Below are 20727 nucleotides of genomic sequence, written 5' to 3'. Positions count from 1 at the left end.
GTTACAGAACAGAAAATAACATTTGTCTTGTTGAAGGTATACAGGAGCATCATGACCAGGACTATGTGGAGAGCTGCAAGAACAAAGGATTAACACATCTCCCCCGGAGTGTGTTCCTACCAAGAGGTCTGCAACAACCAGCCACACCCCCTCCCCTTTTAGTATAAAAGCAGCCTGAATTCTAACTCGAGTGAAATGGTTCTCTAGTATACTAATCCACCATCCTCTCGGTATGCTGATTTTCCAAATAGTTGCTATTGTTTGCCCCAACACTTAGTCTCGCAATTTATTAGCCTGTTGTGTGGCTAGCAGTACGAGCTTGGACTCAGTAACAGTTCTTCCTGGAAAATAACATCAGACAAACCCAAAAGCACCTAACCAGTCCAGCCAGCCCTTGTCTGTGGATTCAACCAATTGCAGATCCAAAATATTAGGGAAAAAAAAAAAAAAAAAAAAACTCCAGGAAGTTCCAAAAAGCAAGACTTGAACTTGCTGTGCACCTGCAACTGCTTATATAGCATTTACGTTGTATTAGAAATTATATAAGTAATCTATATACTGTATAGCACAGGGAAATATATACAGGATCTTGTGGTGGCTCATGGTGAAAAAGAATATGACATGAATATATATATATGTTCACGTGTAACTGAAAAATTGTGCTCTATGCTGGAAATTGACACAACATTGTAAACTGACTATAATTCAGTAAAATAAAATTTTAAAAATAGAAATTATATAAGTAATCTAGAGATAACAAAGTATTTGGGAGAATGTGCCTAGATTATATGGAAATACTAGACCATTTTATATGAGGGATTTGAGCATCCTAGGATATTGGTATCCAAGGGGGCATCCTGAATACCAAGGGACAACCGTACTCATAAAAGCTGTCAAAGGTCATGAAAAACAAGTAAACACTGAGAATCTGTCATAAAGCAGAGGAAACGAAGGAGACATGACAGTTAAATGTAATGTGATATTCTGGAGGGAATCTGGAAATAGAAAAGGGATATTAGAGGGAAAACTAACGAAATCCAAATAAAGTTGGAGTTCAGTTCACGCTACTGTTCCAATGTTGTTTCTTAGTCATAACAAATGTACCATCATAGTGTTACCAAACTGAACTTGGGTCTGCTCATCCCCAGCAAAGCCAATTTAGTGAGCCCGGGTTGTGGTGAAAGAAATTATACCATTTATTGCAGGGCCCAGCAAGGAGTATGGACAGCTCATGCTCAAAAGACTGAACTCCTCAATGGTTTTCAAGGGAGCACTTTTAAAGGCAACATTTGTGGTGAGGGCTGCAGAATTCATGTCTTTCTTCTGATTGGCTGCTGATGCTTTGGAAATCTCAATCATCAGCCTTCTTGTTCCAACCAGCCTGCTGTCTAGTGCTTGTGCTCAGCCTGTAGGGGTGGTGAGTGGGTGTCTTAGTTTCTGAAGAACAACTGAAAGATGTCTGTCAGATTCTTACCTTTGAGGAGGAACTGGGACTCTGTTTTATCAATGAACTATTCTCACTTTCTCCTTTGTTTTTCCTTTATTTCTGCATTCCCTAACTTCCCTAATTAGTAACTGTCTGCTCTTTGGAACTCAAGAAGACCTAGGAGACTAAAGCCTTTTTCTACAAACAAGAAATGAGGGACACAGAGGAGCTTTTTTACCTGGGAGGGCCCCACAGGGTCCTGCTCAGTTTCAATAGTAAGATGTTGATAACAGAGGGAATTTGATGTGGGGTATTTGGTAAATCTCTATACAACATTTGCAACTTTTCAGTAAATCTATTCTAAAATTTAAAGTTTATTGGGAAAAAAAGGGGGGGGGGGCTGGAAATAGATGGTCCCAGATTTGGACCCAAGATTCACTAATGTCATTAAAAATCAAAGCTGTTCCTGATTTTCCACAGTACCATCCTCAGAGAGTCAGCAATTCACCACTTAGTTTGTTTCCTCATGATCTGAAGATAGCTGCTGCAGCTCCAGGCATCACATTCTCACACAAGTACATTTAAGACAGGAAGAAAAGGGGCCAATGAAACAACCATTTTCCTTTTATGAGAGAGAAAAATAATGTATACTCCCATTTTCCAGATGGGAATTGGCAAAGATTCTCTTCTTGACCAAACTCTAGCTAGGCTCTTCTAAGCCTTCTTTCTTCTTGAGTAGAACTCAGCCTGGGCCCATAAAATCTACTGACGGAGCACAACTGACTTCATCCACTCCCCTCCCCCTACATTAAAAGATGTGAACATTAACATAGTTTCTACAAGCTCAGTGCTGCTTGCCTAGGATGAACTCAGCCCCCTTAATGAGCTCCAGGCTGCCAGAAGAATTTACTATTTGTTCTAGCCAACAGCTAACAATAGGTCCTTTACCACCCTGTCGTAGAGCATTTACTAAACAGGACTTAAAATCTGTGAATTCTTCCTCTGTCCATTTGAGATATAGCTATATCTCCTACAACTCAGGACCTGAAAGCCATTCCTTTGAAATGAAATTAGAAAGGATAGGGCCTCTGTGTCCCAGATTCTGTGGAGCCCTGATGGGCATTTACACTTACCAGCCCTTTGTAATTTTCCCCTGACTCTACTCAAGCCCCTATATCCCCCTCCACTCCTTCAATCTCCCTTTAAAACATCCAGTCACCTCTGTAAAAACCAACTTGAGATCAATTCAAGCTGGAACCCCCTTCCCTACTACAATAATACAGTACTGATTAAAATCTGTCCTTACCACTTTAACTAGTTTCTGACTTTGTTTGATAGGATTAAATAAATTACTTAGAGTTAGAGATCTACGGAGCAGCTCAGCCACAATTTGATTCTGGGACTCAAAGTCCATGCTCTTACCCTTTAGGAAGACTTATTAAACAACCTAAACAAACATAAAGTATAAGAAAAGCCAGGGTCAAGTAGAGTTCTTTAAGGTTAAATAGCCAACGGCAAAGGAAATTATAGGCGCCATGGAACTGTGTACCTTAGGACAAGTGTAATAACTGCTTCAAAACCAGTAGGTAGTAAACATGTGCGTTTATTCCACAAATTAATAGATGTGATAAAATTCTCCAATGATGAAATAAAATTCATATTTTATGGCAAGATGAGAAAAATTTAAACATAAAATTTTTCTCTGCCCATTTGGCCTCCTCCCTTTCCTTCAGTGTGTATCTTGCACCTGCATTAACCAGACCTCCTTAGGAGATAACATTCCTTCTTAATCTTTCAAGGGGCCACGATAACCCATAATCCTCTACTCCCTTTGTAGATCTGGGTTTTGAAAACTGTCAATAATACGTCATTTAACGTACAGCCCTCTGCCTCAAAAACTTATGTAACTGTTTGGACTTCTAATGGGCAGAACAGTTCTCAGAGCTTTCTGAGACACTATTCTCAGGTTCAGATCTCAGTCTGACTGGAATAAAATTTTCCATTTCTTTCTTAGATCGACTATTAGACTTTCTTAGTTTGACATCATTGACACCATATGGCAGACAGGATGATCTCAGACTTAACTCTGACAACTAAGAAGTATCTAAGTTAGCCATTAGCAGTGATAACAATGATCTGGGATTTCCATCTTTAATCTTTTGTTTCATTTCTCAAATTGTTCAGAGCCCAGACAAGGGGCTTTGTATGGGAGGGGTAAGGGGCTCAAACACACCACCAGGATCAAGACTCAAATTTGACAGATGGGAAAAAAAATAATAAAAAATCATCCAAGGAGACCTTACTTCACTGGCCTTAAATTAGCATGTTTTTCAAAAAGTTTTCCATAGTGAAATCTGTCAGTTCTTTCTTTTGTGATTCTTCTCCTGTTCTTATGCATACAGAGTCATTTTCCCATACTGAAAAATATAAATTTTACTTACATTTCCCTATACTTGTTTTATGTTTTCACTTATAAAATGATAAATTTTGAAAATGAGAAATCACCTTCTGTCTCTCTTTAGAATTTAATTGGCATATATTTTAAGGTGAGTATCTTCTTTTGTTTTCCTTTCCAATCATTACTCTCTTTCCCCAGTACTGTTTCTGCGGAAGTTCTTTCTTTCCTCCTTTAACTGTTAGTGCCGCTTTGATCATGCCAACTAAAAACTGTCACTTGTCATCTTGCTGTGGAAGAATGAAGTCACTAACCACTGCAGTCACTCACCTTCAACATATATGGAAAGGAGTTCAGGGTGGAGATCAGGAATGACGTGTTCTGTGCTCTGGGGAAAAAATAGCAGCGTAGGCCTCCAGATAGTTAGATAATAGGAGAGGATTTTATAAGCCAAATTTCTTGCAGTATCTCGTACCTAGAAAAGCACTAAAATCCTTAATGGAAATATCTCCTCCTTGTGACTGGCAGCAACCTTCTTATGACCGGCAGCCACTTTCTGCCAAAAAGTGTGCTTGGTTGCACGTAACCCCCTTCACCCAAATCACATATATACTGACCTCCCCACTTACCTCTTCGGAGTAGTTCTTCAGAGCTATCTGAGAGGCTGTCTTTTGGGCTATAGTCCTCATTTTTACCCAAATAAAACGTAACTCACAGCACTCAACTTGTGTGGTTTTTTTTTCAGTTGACAATCATATACTCCATTCTTATTACTGCATTATATTTAACATACTGCATTTTCTGGAGCATTCTGCCCCATTGATCTGTCAATCCCTGTGTTGGTACCAGTGCTAAAATGATAGATAAATCAGGCTGAAAATCAGGATTCATGACCCTCTTAAAATTTGCCATTTGAAACAGCAGGCCCCTCACCTTGCGCAAAATTCCCTGCACACCATGTGCTATCGCTCAGTGCTTCTGTTAAGGAACTTAATACACCCCGCTTCCTTCTGACACTGACTCACCCCAGCTATGGAAGAAAGAAGCTAGTGATGGGGAAAGAACAGCAAGTGACAGAACCACAACACATTTGGATCAGGGAACAAATCCTAAACAAAGCTCTTCATTATCCTGAGTGAAAAAAAAAAAAATTCCACAAGTTTACATAACGTACCACAAGATCTATGTAACATTTTTGAAACAAAAAAATTTTAGAAATGGAGAACAGATTAGTGGTTCCCAGGGGATTGGATTGGGAGGAATGGGGAACAAGAGAGAGGTATCGCTGGTTATGAATGAACAACAGGAAGGATCATTGTGCTGATGGAAATGTTTTCAATCTTCTTGAGAAACAAGTCTCCATAGGTGATAAAATGATACAGCTACACTCACGTGCGCGCACACACACACACACACACAAGTGAAACTGAGGAAACATTAATATGTTTGGTGAATTGTTTTATGTAAATTTCCTGGCTAAGCCATCATACTGTAGCTTTGCAAAATACTATTTGTGAGGAAAACTGGGTGAAGTTAAGGAATCTCTGTGTTATTTCTTACTACTGCATGTGAATCTACATTTATCTCAATACAATTTTAAGTCAAAAAAAGCAAAGATCTTTCCCTGATTCTTAGTTTTGTGTTTTGCAACTAATTGGAAAACTGCCTTCAAATTGCAACATAATTGGAAAGAATCTAAGGCATGGCTGGTTCAACAGAACTTTCTGCTCTGATGGAAAGAAATATCATACAGGCACCTGCATTGTTCAATACAGCAGTCACTAACACATGGGACCATTTAGCACTTGAAATGTGGCTAGTGCAACTAAAGAACTGAATTTTAAATTGTATTATTTTGATTAAATTTACATTTGAATGGCCACTTGTGGCTACCAGAAGTGTGTGGACAGTCACCTGCCATTTCAGGAAACAAAGGATGTTGGGGCCATCAAGATATCAGCCTCAGCAGTTGCCCCCAAAGGTGCACCCTGAGGGGATTCAGGAGGGTGAAAAACAGGATACTGGCCCTAGGTAGTTATGCTGCATATCAAAGGAATAATTTCAATGAGCACAAACTCCTGCATCTTCCCATACATTGAAAAGCACTAAATTCATTAACTTCGGATGTCTGCTTTTCTTTAATTAACAGTAACCTTTTGAAGTTCGAACTACCTGGGGTGTTTGGCTTTTTCAAAAAAATAAAAATAAAAATAAAACTCCTATATATCCTGGGTCTTCCCTTACCTCTTCAAAACAGTCCCTTAGGGCTTTCTGAAAGGCTGTATCCAAAGCTTAAGTCCTCATTAAGTCCCCCAGATAAAACGTAATTCCCAACTTTTAGGTTGTACATATTTTTTCAGTCAAAAAGAGATGGCACCAAAATGAAAATAATCTCATAGGCCTCTAATTCTTCAGTTTAAGTAGTATACAGTAAGGAAGGAAATTAAGTTCTCGCCACTGAACTAATTTATGAACTTTCTGAGGATCCATTTCCTCACTTTAAAATGGGCAGAATCAGATGCATTCTGGTAAGCTGTTCCAAGCCTGAGAAAGGACCACTTCCCCCCTGCACACTGGGGGACCTGGATACAGGTAATGTGACGACTCTGCAAGCGTCTAGGGAGGTAACCCTGCGATGGTTAGTAACCACTCTCCACCAACACGTGAAAATGCGCGGAGGATAAGCCAGTGGTTTTGCTGTCACATACTAACAGGAGAAATCAACACACATGTGATCTCTTCTCATGTTCTCAGCTTATTCCACAACTCTAGGTTCCAAAAATTTCAGTTCGACTTACATTTTTTTAAACACCAGTAAAAAAAAGTCCGTAAAAATTAACATTTCCTCAAGCGCAGGTGGGATTAGATAAATAGTTGGGTGAATACGAGGAAACCCTCTTAGAGAACAGAGGATAAGGGTTCTGTTTAAACACACTCAACAAGGCCAATGAGAATGAGTCTCTGCTGCCAGGCGGGCAGGCGCCCTCAGCGCCTCTTCAGCGGGACTGACGGGCTCACTTCAAAGGTCTCCAGAAGCTCTCCGCTCCCCTGGGAGGTCCCCCGGAGCCCTGGCCTGAAGGGGCGGGGCTGCGCCTGAGCCTGCGCCTGCGTACTTAAGCCAGGAGGCTCCGCCGCTGGGTCCAGCCAGGGCACGCTCGGGAGCTGCCGCGCGGTTGGGGAGAAATCAACCCGGTCCGCTCTGCGAGCGGCTGCACCGCTCGTCCTGTACCTGACTATGTCGTCGACCACCCGCGTGGCACTCGTGACCGGGGCCAACAAGGGCATCGGCTTCGCCATCGTGCGCGACCTGTGCCGAAATTTCTCGGGGGACGTGGTGCTCACGGCCCGGGATGTGGCGCGTGGCCAGGCGGCGGTGCAGCAGCTGCAGGCCGAGGGCCTGAGCCCGCGCTTCCACCAGCTGGACATCGACGACCTGCAGAGCATCCGCGCCCTGCGCGACTTCCTGCGCAACGAGTATGGGGGGCTCGACGTGCTGGTCAACAACGCGGGCATGGCCTTCAAAAGTAAGGGACTGGGAGCTCACAGGCAAGGCGGTCAGCCCCGAGCATCTCCCTCCAGGAGATCTGTCCAGATCTGTAGGGGAATCGCTGCGGTGGGGCTTCTTCCGCCTGCCCGGTCCAGAATGACAACCTAGGGAGGGAGATGGGAGAAGGGGTGCAGCTAGAGCAAAAGCTGCGGGGAATTAAACGCTTTCTAGACAGAGGGAACTTTATGTTTCTTAGGCTCTGAATCCTGGGGACCTTTGCCAGCTTGTCCCACAGCTTCTTTCTGATTGGACTTTAGGGCAGTTGGATGAATTTTTAATGCATTTTCAAATAAACAAGAAAATTGCAAAAGCTGGTTTGCAAAATTGTAAAAAGAGATCCCATGTGCGCACTTTTTGCACAGCCTCCCCCAGGGCATCACCTTACAAAACTGCAGTATCAAACCCAGAAATTCACATTGGCACAATGCTATTAACTAGCATTCACAATTCAATACGACAAAATTCAATAGATTTCACATGCAGTATTTTTTTATATGATTCTATGGAATGTTACCCCATGGCTAACCATTCACTCTATTTTCCTTCTCTACTGAAAGCTGCTGATACCACACCGTTTCATATTCAAGCAGAAGTGACCATGAAAACAAACTTCTTTGGTACCCGAGATGTGTGCACGGAGCTTCTGCCTCTAATAAAACCCCAAGGTAAGTCTGACTGGAGCCCAAGCTGCAGTGTTTCCGACCTCCAGTTTCATCTGCTGCTCCCCCACCCCATCTCTCATACTCATCTACACTGGCCTCTGTGCTGTGTCTCCACCTGGCCAGGTGCCCATCTGGTGGCCTCAGGTCCCTTCACACACTTGTCCAGGTCATTGGGGTTCTCTGTCCTGCTGGTTTTGTCCAGCTGGCCCTTTTATCTCTTACAGGTCTTAAAGATCTCCTCCGGGAGCCCCTTTTCTTGCTCTCTGCCCATCACAGGGGGAATTCCCTTAGAATCCCATACCAGACCATCTCTCCCCACTCCCCCTCTCAGTGATCTTACTCAGGCTAGTGGAGCCTATGTTACCACCACTCATGAGGCCCCCTTAAAATCTGTCACTTGCCTACAACATTCCCAGAGCTCCAGACATACAATTTGTCTTCCTGCCTGTCCATCTTCTCCTCATTCTCACCCTTCCTCCCTTGAATCCCCCCATCGACAACAGAAATTTCCAAAGACTCTCATCCTTTCCCCAAATCATCTTGGCCACTGACCCCATCATCCACCCACCAGGATCCTGGGGGCCACCATGCCTGCCCCCAGCTGTCATTTACCAGGTCTTAAGAGTTGTCCTACTGAGTTTCTCCTCCATCCCAGCTCTAAAACACGCCCGCAGCTGTCATTTCCAGACAGTTGTAAACACTCCCATGAACACCCCCCCCCACCCCCGCAATGAGTCATTTTCTTTCTGCGCATCCTCTATATACTGTGCTCTCACTCCCCGCCCAGAAATCGTTCAGGAGCGAAACCCAAGCCCTCAGCATGGCTTGTAGGGATCTCTGATATCTGACCTGCCTAACTCCAGGTACATTTAGCTGCACTTCAATATGTTCAACGTTCCAGACAAAACAAATGCTCATACTCCTTTCGTTTAGACTACTGTGATACTTACCCCAAGGTAATGGGCCAGAGGGGAACCACCACTTTTAGAAAAGTTAAGGAGTGTGGCTTGAAATTGAGTGCATGCGTTTACAGTTTACAGTCAGCTTCTGCCCTCCTTTCCCCATCCTGTCCTCCTGGGAAGTTGTACTACTTCTAAGACTTGGGTCACTGGGGCCTCAAGTCAGCTCTTTAGAAGGTCACCTTATCCCTCCCCTCGTCCCAACACTTGGGGGCAGCAGTGAGTTCCCGGTGTCACCACTGCACCTGCTGGTCCTCTTGGACCTCCTACTGATGACTTGACACTGACCATTTCTCCGACTTAGCGGGGCCATTTCTTGCTGTGTCTGGACTTTGTCCAGGAGGAGGAATGGGTGCTCTCGGATTTGCTGAGGCAGCCTCTGTTTAACAGTTTATCTTGCCTCATGAAAGCCAGAGTTATTGGAAATTTAAATACATGCTATACATATAGTAAGAGCACAAGGTTTATTTACCTTTTGAAATAGGAGACTTCTTCTATTTTGTTGGGGAAAAAGCCACAAGGATTCATCTTATCCTGACTTAATCTAGCGTGTGATTCTGTTCTGAGTAGTCAGACCAGAAGGGTCAACATCTCACCCAGCTGTGGGGAGCGGGCTCCACGTGCTGCTCTAATCCTTGGGGACGTGGTCGGTGGGAGGGACTGGCGTGGTGCACACTGGAAGATGAAGCAGCCACATCCAGGAGTTTATTGCCTCCAGAGAACTTTGGATCTGCTGATCAAGCTTCCGTAATACGAGTTCCTGTTTTCGCCACTGACTCTAGACTTCCTGAGATAGACTGCTTAATACAGAATGAAAAAGAGGCTGTCATTTGGTCAGTGATTATAAGCAACCTAGAAGAAGTTAATAGCGTTTCCCTATCGACTGCCCAGGTGCAAGACACAGGAACACATGTCAAGGCCCTTTTACTAGCATAGCTGCGTTTCCTGTGTACCCGTTAACCATTCTGACTTCCTCTCCTGCAGCTTTCTTCTTTCTGTTTTGCCTCTCCAAATTTTGCGTTTTGGAGTCATGAGATATGTCATTTTTGTTATGAGAGAGGCTGATCATAATTTTGAGAGTGAAATTAAGTAGCCTATTTATAGAGGCTCTGAATGGTGCTCACTGCAGCATTCTGACAAACTGGTTCCATTCTGTCTTAAGGACAATGGCATGTCTATGAGTTTCCTAGTTGCTTCTTACTCCTTACATCTTCCAGGTTAGACGAAGGACATGGAATAATTGACCCCTTTCTAACGTGTCCATCTTAGAAGAATGCCTGGAAGATAATAAGACAGTTTCTCTAAATCACTTCATTCCGGAGGATCACTGAGTAGCAGTCCGAGAGCCATTTACTATCTGTTGATATTTCCTGAACTCCCAAACCTTTAGTAGGATGGAAATCAGTGAGCCACGCAATTTCTGTTGGCACCTCTTTTCCCCATGCATGGGTCACAGGTTCACATTTTCGCCCGTGCCTGGCATTTTTGGTTGGAAACTGGACAATGCAGGATTTTATAGCTACTCCTGCTATTAGACATTCCCTCCCTCAGGCTTGTGAGTGTTCATTGCTATTGTTCAGTCAGTGGCTGGATTACTTTTTGCAGTCAAGTCTCCACCCGCCTCCGCTTGCAGTGGGTGAAGCCTCTGATGTCGCATCTCAGAAGGTACAGCCTGGCTCAGACCCGCAGTCACCCCGGATGACAGTGGGGTTAGCAGGGCTCTCTTCTGCTGTCGCTTTCCTGGACCACACCCAGAGCTCGTAAGCTCCACTGCTCGCTGGCTGATCGCCCTACTGTTTTGAACAGTACACACCAGAAACCGCTCCTCAGATTGATCCTGACCCAATTAAATTCAGGCTCTTTTGAAAGGGTAGTTTCTGTGGTCTGTGTTTGAGATCAGTTCTCAACCTAGGAGGGCTCTCATCAGTATCTCTCTCTAGTTTACTGTGGCCAACCTGCTGACTCATGTGATTTAACTCATATTTCTAACAAAGCTCCCGGGCTCCCCCTAATTGTTTCTCAACACAGCTGCCATTGTTTCTGAGAGCGCCCTTAGGATTGAACTTACCTGTACACTGAAATGAAATGACTTCCTTTTGGGAGGACTGGAGACCGCTCAGCATTTATGTCCTGCCTCTTTCTCGTGTGCAGAATCTCTCAGCCACTGTCTGAATTAGGGGAGGGGACGGGGGCACACTTCTCTCTCAGTGGCACTCCTGCTGTAGGAGCTGGGAGGGAGGGGTGGGCATCTCTGGTCTTAGCTCGCCTCCCTTTGCGTGATCCTTCTGCCTTACAAACAAGCTGCGGCAAGGGCCGTCTAGGCCCCAGTGTTCTCACTATGCCCAGCCCAGGGTAGAACCTTTGTCCCACAAGTGAGGGCCGTTAGGTGAGCTGAAAGTGGAAGCCCTCACCTCCTGGATGCACGTGCCAGGATCTGAACTTCTGCTACAGGTGGCTGAGGAGCAGGATGAGAACGCTGATGTCCCACCCACCCTGGGAGCACACCACAGCCCGGCAGGTGCTCGGATGCACCATGAAAGTGTGGCCAGAAAGGGGGAGGGGACAGAGCAGGCCATGCTGGAAATACCAGAAACTCTCTATTCTGACCTGACTTATTGTAGATATTCTGGAATAAATGTTTCTTCATTTTTGCTGCATGCCCTGAGGACCATTTCCACAGACTTTAAATAGCTGAGTTTTTTAAAATAATTTTCACAAGTTTTTCTGGGTAGTAGATTCACAGAACTCTTTCCCTTGCCATTATTTATTTATTGAGTTCAAGTGAAATATTTTATTCCTATAATTTTTCAAACAATAAACCCCCAGATCCTTTCAATCCAACGTTAGAAATAACAGGTTGTTACAATAATCAAACAGATAAAACCCAGTGAGTACCCCACTCCCAAAATACGTTCTCATCCTTCCCTCACATCCTCTTACAAGAAGAAAGTCCTGTCCCAGATCGGGTATTCATCCTTCTTCCGCTCGCTTTTCCATGTAACGATGTGTGTTTTATCTCAGGCAGAGTCGTGAATGTGTCTAGTTCTGTGAGTGTCATGGCTCTTAAAAACTGCAGCCCCGAACTGCAGGAGAAGTTCAGAAGTGAGACCATCACAGAGGACGAGCTGGTGGGGCTCATGAACAAGTTTGTGGAAGACACAAAGAATGGGGTGCACAAGAAGGCGGGCTGGCCTGATACTGCATATGGAGTGACCAAAATTGGTGTCACCGTCCTGTCCCGGATCCATGCCAGGAAACTGAGTGAGCAGAGGAGAGGGGACAGGATCCTCCTGAATGCCTGCTGCCCAGGCTGGGTGAGAACTGACATGGCCGGACCCAAAGCCCCCAAGAGCCCGGAAGAAGGAGCAGAGACCCCGGTGTACTTGGCCCTTTTGCCCTCAGGTGCCGAGGGGCCTCACGGCAAGTTTGTTTCCGAGAAAAAAGTTGTAGAATGGTGAGCTCAGTCACAGCCCTGCCCATGGGGCCGATTACGCTGCCTGTCCCAGTTTCACCAAAAGGACACTTACACTGTCAAAAATATCCCTATTCAAAAAAAAAAAAAAAAAAAGAATCAAAATATCACTATCAAGTCCTCACTGGGAGATGGCTACTAGTTTTCTGAAGCCTTTTGTGATTTCTTCTGCGATCCAGAGGAAGGAAAAGTGGAACGGAGGACAGATAATGAATAAAAATCAATAGATGAATAAATGGTTTGTTGCAAAGGACCGTATGTGCAGACTGGTAAACGCTGAACCGTCTCATTGATTCTTAAGTGTTGAACCAGGCTGGGTTGACGTACGCGGGTCTAGTATTCCGTCAACTTTTCTCTTTGAAAGCTTTCAAGACAAACATCTGGAACCAAAAAGTCCTGCCTCTGCCACCTTCCTGGATGGCTTTGAGCAAAACCCAGCATCTGCTGTATCCCCTCAGCTGTAACGTGGGGATGATAGTCATAGGGTTGCTGTGAAGCTTACTTGCACGATTTGGGTGACAATGTTGAAAACACAGTGAAAGTGCCGACTGTCCTCTGTCATGAGTCCCCTGGGTCCAACACCACCCACAGCAGTGACCAGAAGCTTCGTACTGCCCATCGCTCAGCCTGGCTTCCCCAAGGCCCCAGGGATTGTCCACCAAGTTCCCTGCCCTCCCAGAAGCACACCATGGAAAATTCCCTAAAAGTAACACATGATTAGATGTACCACTTACTAACTTCACATGAAACAAAACCAAAGTGTAGGCACCTTTAGCAATCCTGAGGATGATGTAACTATTAAAAAAAAATCCAGCTACTGGCTTGGCTTCATAAACAACATCCCACCGTGGGGACACACAGGGAATTCCAGTGTCAGGCACGCTGCCCACCAAGACAGTCTAATCACGGGACCATTTCCCCCAGTTCCCTGTCTGGAATTACTCTTAACAGATGTGGGGGAACTACATGCTCAGAAGCAATCACCCTAAGTACTTTTTTTGCATTTTAGGAAAAAAAGCAACCATTCCCATTCTGCAGTGATTGATGCATCCAACAAAACACAATTACTCTGCATTCCTTTTTCTCCTTTTGGAAATCTCCCTAATAGTTTTGATCCACAGCCAGAAATCCCTAGCCCCCTACTGACCCTTAGCCAATCAGTTTTGCCTGGGGGGAGCACACCTCTTCACCCTGCAAACCACTGCGCATCTCAGGGGTGGGATCAGAATATAACCCTGTCCTGGTTTGGCTCAAGATGGAGCACCAGGGAAGGGGGCAGACAAAGAATTTGGTCTTTAGAAACCTCCTGGAAGACGTGGCCCCTCCTTGGAGAAAGGGCAGGAGGCAGAGTTTATTTCTCTACGAGCCATAGCACTAGATCTTACAAATCAGCTCTTCCTGGCTTTGCTAAGTTTTACCCAGCCCCTGCCCCTTGCCTTACACACCAACCGCCAAACCCCTGCCCAGCCCCAAACCAGCCTCTGCTTGCCCAACAACAGCCCTGCACGTCCTGAAAGCAACCGTGTCATCCAGCACCCCCGTGGTGCCAGTTACCGGGGCCAAGAAGGGTATTGGCTTCGCCCCTGCGCACAACCTGTGCCAGCAGTTTCTGGGGGACGTGGTGCTCACGGCCCAGGAAGTAGTGCGGGGCCAGGGGGCCGCGCAGCATCTTCAGGCCGAGGGCCTGAGCCCACGGTCCACCAGTTGGACATCGACGACCTGCAGAGCATCTGCGCCCTGCCCGACTTCCTGCGCCAGGAGTACAGGGGGCTCGACGTGCTGGTCAACAACGCGGGCGTCGCCTTTAAGAGCACCTGGATGTGGGCTCAGAGGGCACAGCTCCCGGGAGGGCGTCCAGCGTGGGCGGGGCGGGGCTGTTGCCTGAACCTTGGCTGTGGGCCCCATAGCTCCCGTGGGACCTAGAACCCGCTCCCAAGGGAAGGAGGACGGGCTGGAAGCTACAGTGACCTCTCTCACTGGGAAAGCAGAGTCTTTCGAGATTTGCAAGCCTTTCCAGCCACAGGGCCTTTGCAATACCTTTGATCAGATTTTTAAGGATTGCCTCCATGTTTTGGTAGTGTCACTTAATTGGGCTTTGATGCAGTTTGGAGAATTTTTAACTTATTTTGAAATAAACAAACAGTTGCAAAGAAAGCTGCATAGAGATCCCATTTGTGTTCCCTTCACCCAGCCTCCCTTGATGGTGCCACCTCACAGAACTATAGCACCAGCAAACATGGAAAGTCACATGGGAGCAACAGTGACAATCAACCTCAGACAATAATTAGATTTCAACAGATCTGACAAGGAATAAAATCGTATCATTCTATGCATTTTTACCCTATGGCTCGTACTTATTAACTCTGTTTTCCTTCGGCCCTAAAAGTTGACAATCCCACACCTTTTCATATTCAAGCAGAAGTGACCATGAAAACAAACTCTTTGGTACTCGAAATGTGTGCATGGAGTTTCTGCCTCTGATAAAGCCCCAAGGTGAGTCTGATTGGAACCCGAGCTGCCGTGTGTCTGGAAAAGTCTGGGCCCTGCCCACCTCAGGTTTCATCTATAGGCCCCCCTACCTCTGGCGCTCAGCTACACTGGCCTCTGTGCTGTGTCTCCACCTGGCCAGGTGCCCACCCAGAGGCCTCAGGTCCCCTTACACATGGTCCAGGTGATTGATGCTCTCCGTCCACCTGCTTCTTGCACAACTGGCTCTTTCTTCTCTTTCCAGTTTTAGCTCAGAAGTCTCAACTTACAGGCCCTGTGCTTGTTCTGTGTCCATCACAGCTGGAGTTCCCATAGGATTTCATCCCAGACCTTCTCTCCTCCGACCCGCTCTCAGAGTGACCTGATTCAGGTTTGTGGAGCCTAGACAACCATCAGTTCATTAGCTCCCTGGAAGTTCTTCTGTGTCTCATCAGCTGGGTTTGTTTTTATCCTACCCTTATAGTGCGTTATACACACTGGTTTCTAGATGCTAAACCATAGTTTGGTCTTTACAAGCTCAGGAGGTCCCCAAACCATCCTCAGATTCAGTAATTCACTAGAAGGACCGAGAACTCAGCAAAATGCTGTCATGTACAAAATGTCAGTGAATTTAGAAATGTAGAGGGATTCAAATCAGCTATGGTAAAGGTCTCATGGCACAGGGTCTAGGAAAGATCAGACTTGGAGCTGCCCGAACAGATCCTGGGGACAGCACGCATGCCTCCCCAGTAACGTATGACAGTACACGAGGAGTACTGCCAACCAGGGGGCTCACCCAAGCCTTGATGTCCACTATTTTTGGTGGGAGTTGGTCACATAGGCATGGCCCACTGCCTTCTTGTCTGACCTTATCCTCGAGCCCCTCCAGAGGTCCAGCTGGTACCAGGCACCAGGTACCAGGCACCACCATAATCACGTGTTAACACAGATTATATACCCTGACCCTAGAACACCAAGTCAACAAGGACAGTCTTCTCAGGTAGGACATTCTAAAGGTTTAACATTACCTCCCGGATACTCGGGCAAAGGGCTGAAGCTTCATTTGACCAAGCTTAGTCCTTTGCTTACAGAGACCATCCCCTGGGTCCTTCAGCAAGGCTGAGTCCTTCTTAGATACTCTCCAAGCAAAAGAATCATTGAAGATCTAAATTTACTACAAATTTTTTTTAAAACAAATACAACAAATGTGTTAGAAATATACATAACGTTTGGAGGAGCCAGTGTGGGGGAGGGGTAGCTTTTAAGCAGCAGAGTATCTGTCCTGTAAAGCCAATCCTCACATTTTCATGTGTGAGGATTCACAGGTTGGTCACTTGGTGTTTAGACCTTTTTAATACAACTGTTTGTGCAGAACAACTTACTATTGTTTAGAGATAAACTGAGGCATACAAAATTTTAAGGTTTATCTGAGAAAATATCTATTTGAATCGGGAAGTGCCAAACGAGCAGCGGTGAGGATGGCTTCAGCAACAAGTACCCAGGAAGAGACCATCGTGAAGAAAAGGCTGAAGCAAAGTAAGGAGATGATGGATTGTCTGCAGTTCCTGGCCTAGATGGCTGTTTGTGTCTGGTGGTCCTTAGGTTTTGATTTTGGAACCTTGAGATGTTTACAGGCTTAGATTTTGGTTGGCTTACATAGGCCACTAGGGTACGAGAGCCACTCAGTCTAAGGGCCTCCTTGTTTAATTAATTAACAGCATAGAAATTAATTGATAGTGAGCTACATCCAGTTCTCCATCGGGCCAGTCATCTTTCATCACCATTACATCCTGATGACACTCTAGCTCAGGCTCCCCAGTACACATGATCATCACGATCAGTATCATCCAGTGATTCCGTGCCTCCAGTTTACCTATGGTGGTTCAGTATAATGCAAGGCCAGTGACACTCCACAGGATGGTACTACCTGTAACCTAAGAGAACATGACTGAGGAGTTGCTGGCACATTGCTAGAGTCCTGCTCAGTTATTCACAGTTGGTTCAGTTCATCACTGCATCCTAGGACCACATCTCAGAATGATGCCACTCAGATTCCAAGGCTTCTGTTCAAGCTTGTTAGGTCCCAAAGCAGAAATGGTGTTGACAACATGTGGCTTCACCCTGTCAGGCATCTGGTATAATTGAGCTAAGAGACAATATTATCTCCTGCTCTCAGCCCCACCAGGCACCAATGTGGTAACAATTTCTCTTGTTGCATAACCCATTTAATCATTCACCCTCATTTCTATTTCCTCCTGCTCCCCACTTATCCTTAACATTTAACCAAACTTTCTCACCTTTCAAAGGGATGTTAAGTTTGGCCACTCTGCTCCTCCTGATTGTCCACAGCAATACAAGTCTAACAGTGTCTTCCCATACTCCACCCCCATCATGTAGGTAGGGTTACCCAGGCCCAGAACTAGGGGGTTCCCTCTACCACTAACTAGTCAATTCAGCTGCATTTGCTGTCATTCCAGATCTGCCAGATGGGCTGAAGACACAGTCCACTCCATCAGGCCCTTAGGAATTCTGGCATAAATATTTAAATCTATAGGTAAGTTCCTTCCTTAAGGATTATCCCCTGACTTCCATATCCACAATTGCAGCCCTTGTCCCTGGACCATGATAACAGGAGGAAAAAAGAAACTTGAGGTGATGTGGGGAAAAACTGTGGGTTAGCCCCAGCATCCTCCCCACCCCCCCTTCCTCAGATCCCCCAGAGAAGCAGAGCGATCCGCCCAGTGGGGACTCTTCAGAGGCCCCCCTCATGCTGAGTTGACCATATGCCAATGTTCATCCCTAACTGGTCATGTTTGAGACGACTAGTTTCATTTCTGTGTCAAACCACTACTCTGTGGATGCAAGTGTGTTTCTTGGCCTGAGGAATTATAACTTGTCAGTCCAAATTGGGGCAGTGTCTTCTGTTCCAGTCCCATTAGAACACTCGCACAAGTGGATCCACTGCCAGGCTGCCAAGCCAGGTCCCGAGACAGCATCTAATCTTGTCAGGACACGTTTGTGGCTTCCCAGGGCTACTGCCTGCAGCCAGACTTGCCAGCTCTGGGCCAGGCCTTTGCTTCAAGGATTCTGTCACTGACCCAAGGCAGTCTTTGTCTCTATTGCTGGCAGACAAACTGGTCCCTGGCATTTTGTGCCTCAGAAAATGCAAGAGTCACAAATAGCAAGTATCCCATCCCGAGGTAACTACAGCACCCCTCACCTCATGGACCCAAAGAGCCACTTCAAATAAGCACCCTGAGTATCTACTCAATGGCTCCAAGCCCCTGGCAACCCAGGAAGTGGTTCTGTTGATGGGCATTAACATGCCTACCTCAATTCCTCCCAACTTCCCACTTGACTTCCACAGTGCCGTGCTCCTGTGGGCGGCCCTCAGATAGTCCGGTGTCCCCTGCGCCTCTCTGTGCTCACACAGCCAGGACTTGAGTTACCACTTCGCAGTTGATGAAAACCCAAACCCAGAGACAACAGCATGCATTCAGCCCCCTGAGCTGATTCAAGTTCACCTTCCTCCCTCCAAGCCTCCCAAACCTGATGCTGTCTGTTCCTCTTGGAACCACCACCCATAAACACATCAGCTCTTTGCTGGTCAACAGAGACCTGTCAGAGAGCACTGCCCAAGGGACCAAAAGATCCTCAGATGGTCCCAAAGGAGGCCACTACTCCTCAGTGCAGTGAGGACTCCTAGTCCCTGAGCATCTTCATTTTCATTTCTCACAGAAATCTGGGCACTGCCCTCCCCATTAGAGCATTTCTTTCTCTGACATCACCCTAGACATTAAGGCTTGGACAGATTATGAGACCAGTTCCTGTCCCTCTCTCATAGAGGCAGCCTTAATTCATCTCATAGAAAACTGGTAATTGGCTCTCAAATGGACATTTTGCCTCCAACATCCCAGCGAGTTGGGTATTCATCATTCTTGTACATACCTTTCTACATAATGATTTGTGTTGTGTTTTAGGCAGAGTTGTGAATGTGTCTAGCAGAAAGAGCTTCGTAGCTCTTGAAGACTGCAGCCCTGAACTGCAGGAGAAGTTCAGAAGGGATGCCATTACAGAGGATGAGCTGGTGGGGCTTATGAACAAGTCTGTGGAAGACACAAAGAATGGGGTGCACAGGAAGGAGGGCTGGCCTGATACTGCATATGGAGTGACCAAAACTGGCGTCACTGTCCTGTCCCAGATCCATGCCGGGAAACTGAATGAGCAGAGGAGAGGAGACAAGATCCTCCTGAATGCCTGCTGCCCTGGCTGGGTGAGAACTGACGTGGCTGGACCCGAAGCCCCCAGGACCCTGGAAGAAGGAGCAGAGACCCCTGTGTACTTGGCCCTTTTGCCCTCAGACGCTAAGGAGCCTCATGGTCATTTTGTTTTCGAGAAAAAAGTTAAACAATGGTGAGCTTAGTCACAGCTCTGCCCATGGTCCTGCATATATTTCCTGTAGATTTGACCAAAAGGACACTTACAGTGTCAAAAATATCTCCTAAAAAAAATCAAATATTTCTATTGAATATTCAAGTATCACTTTGAAATGGCTACTAGTTCTGTGAAGTCTTTTCTGATTTCTTCTATGATCCTGGGGAAGTAAAAGTGGGATGGATGACAAATAATGAATAAAAATAATTAGATGAATAAAAGGCTCTTTCTAAATGTCCACTTGTGGAGACTGGTTATATGCTGAACCGGCACAGAAATCTAATAGACCAAAAGGTAGGTCTAGAGAAGTGACCTTACAATTCATGTGCACAAACATTATAGGTAGTAAGGGCAGACGGGAAATATTTTCAGCTTTTCAGCTTAGTGGTCTCTGTTGGAACTACTCAGATATGCTCTCATGGCATGAAAATTACATGAGACAATATACAAGCCAATGTGCACAGCAAGATTTGGCCTGCCAACTTTTGTTCCCCAGCCTCCAGTATAACATGGACAACGCCATCAAGAGGAGACATCCGCTCTGGTGTCTTTAAACACCAGCGGCATTGTGCTTGTATGAAAGATACAGCCTCAGGAGAATGTGAGACGATGGGGAAGTTCAGTGTGGACCAGTATTGATGGATATGCGAGGTTACTGTCAGATCTCTTCAGGGTGAAGGTGTTACTTATGTGGGGATGAAGTGCCAGGAGGTCTGCAATATTAACCAGGTTCTGCGTAATATATGCAGAAGATAAACACATAAGAGAGTAACATATCCATAATTGTTGGACCTCGTGTGGAGACATACTTGTGTCCACTTAACTTTTGCATTTGAAAGTTTTGAAGACGAACATCTGGAATCAAAAGGCTCTGCCGCCCTCAGGCATGACCTTAAGCAAAATACTGCATCTGCTCTAGCCCCTTAACCGCAAACTGTAAAGGCACTTTTAGCAAATTTGTGGATTGTGTAACCATTGAGTAAAATATTCCAGTGAATGACTTGGCACCCAGTAAACAACCCTCCCACCTCGGGGCACACTGGAAATCCCACAGAGCCAGGTACTCTGTCCACACTAAAGTCACAGGACCTATTTCCTTTAAAACTCTCTCCTGCCTTTCTCTTAAGAGAGCAAGGGAAGTTACATCTTCGGAAGCAGTTGCCCTAAGCAATTTCATTGCCTCTTGGGGAAAAAGCAACCATTCCCTTTCTGCAGTGGCTAATTGTCCCATTCCAAAACAATTACTCTGCACTCCTTTTTCTCCTTTTGGGGTGGTCCCTAATGGCTTTTGTTTATCTGCCAGGAATCCCTAGCCTCCTATTTACCCTTCATCACCAGTTGTTCTTGAGGGGAGTACACTGCTCCA

At 45.7% G+C, this 20727-nt stretch overlaps 2 protein-coding genes across 2 annotated transcripts; both read left to right on the top strand.

Moving 5' to 3' along the window:
* Positions 1-6928: 6928 nt before the first annotated feature.
* On the top strand, positions 6929-12714 carry LOC102513911 (carbonyl reductase [NADPH] 1). The gene is made up of 3 exons (XM_006187479.3): positions 6929-7345; positions 7926-8033; positions 12011-12714. The coding sequence occupies exons 1-3, from the start codon at positions 7057-7059 to the stop codon at positions 12445-12447; spliced, it is 834 nt and encodes a 277-aa protein (XP_006187541.1). The 5' UTR covers positions 6929-7056; the 3' UTR covers positions 12448-12714.
* Positions 12689-14615, top strand: LOC106729987 (carbonyl reductase [NADPH] 3-like). The gene is given in 3 exon segments (XM_032477762.1): positions 12689-12716; positions 13874-14155; positions 14158-14615. Coding segments are annotated over 3 exon segments (537 nt in total). The 3' UTR covers positions 14385-14615.
* The last annotated feature ends 6112 nt before the right edge of the window (positions 14616-20727 follow it).

Source organism: Camelus ferus, chromosome 1, assembly GCF_009834535.1.
Source record: "Camelus ferus isolate YT-003-E chromosome 1, BCGSAC_Cfer_1.0, whole genome shotgun sequence".
In the NCBI taxonomy this organism is placed as follows: Eukaryota; Metazoa; Chordata; class Mammalia; order Artiodactyla; family Camelidae; genus Camelus; species Camelus ferus.
Note: the sequence above shows the minus strand (reverse complement) of the source record. Positions and strands in the feature narration are given on the sequence as shown.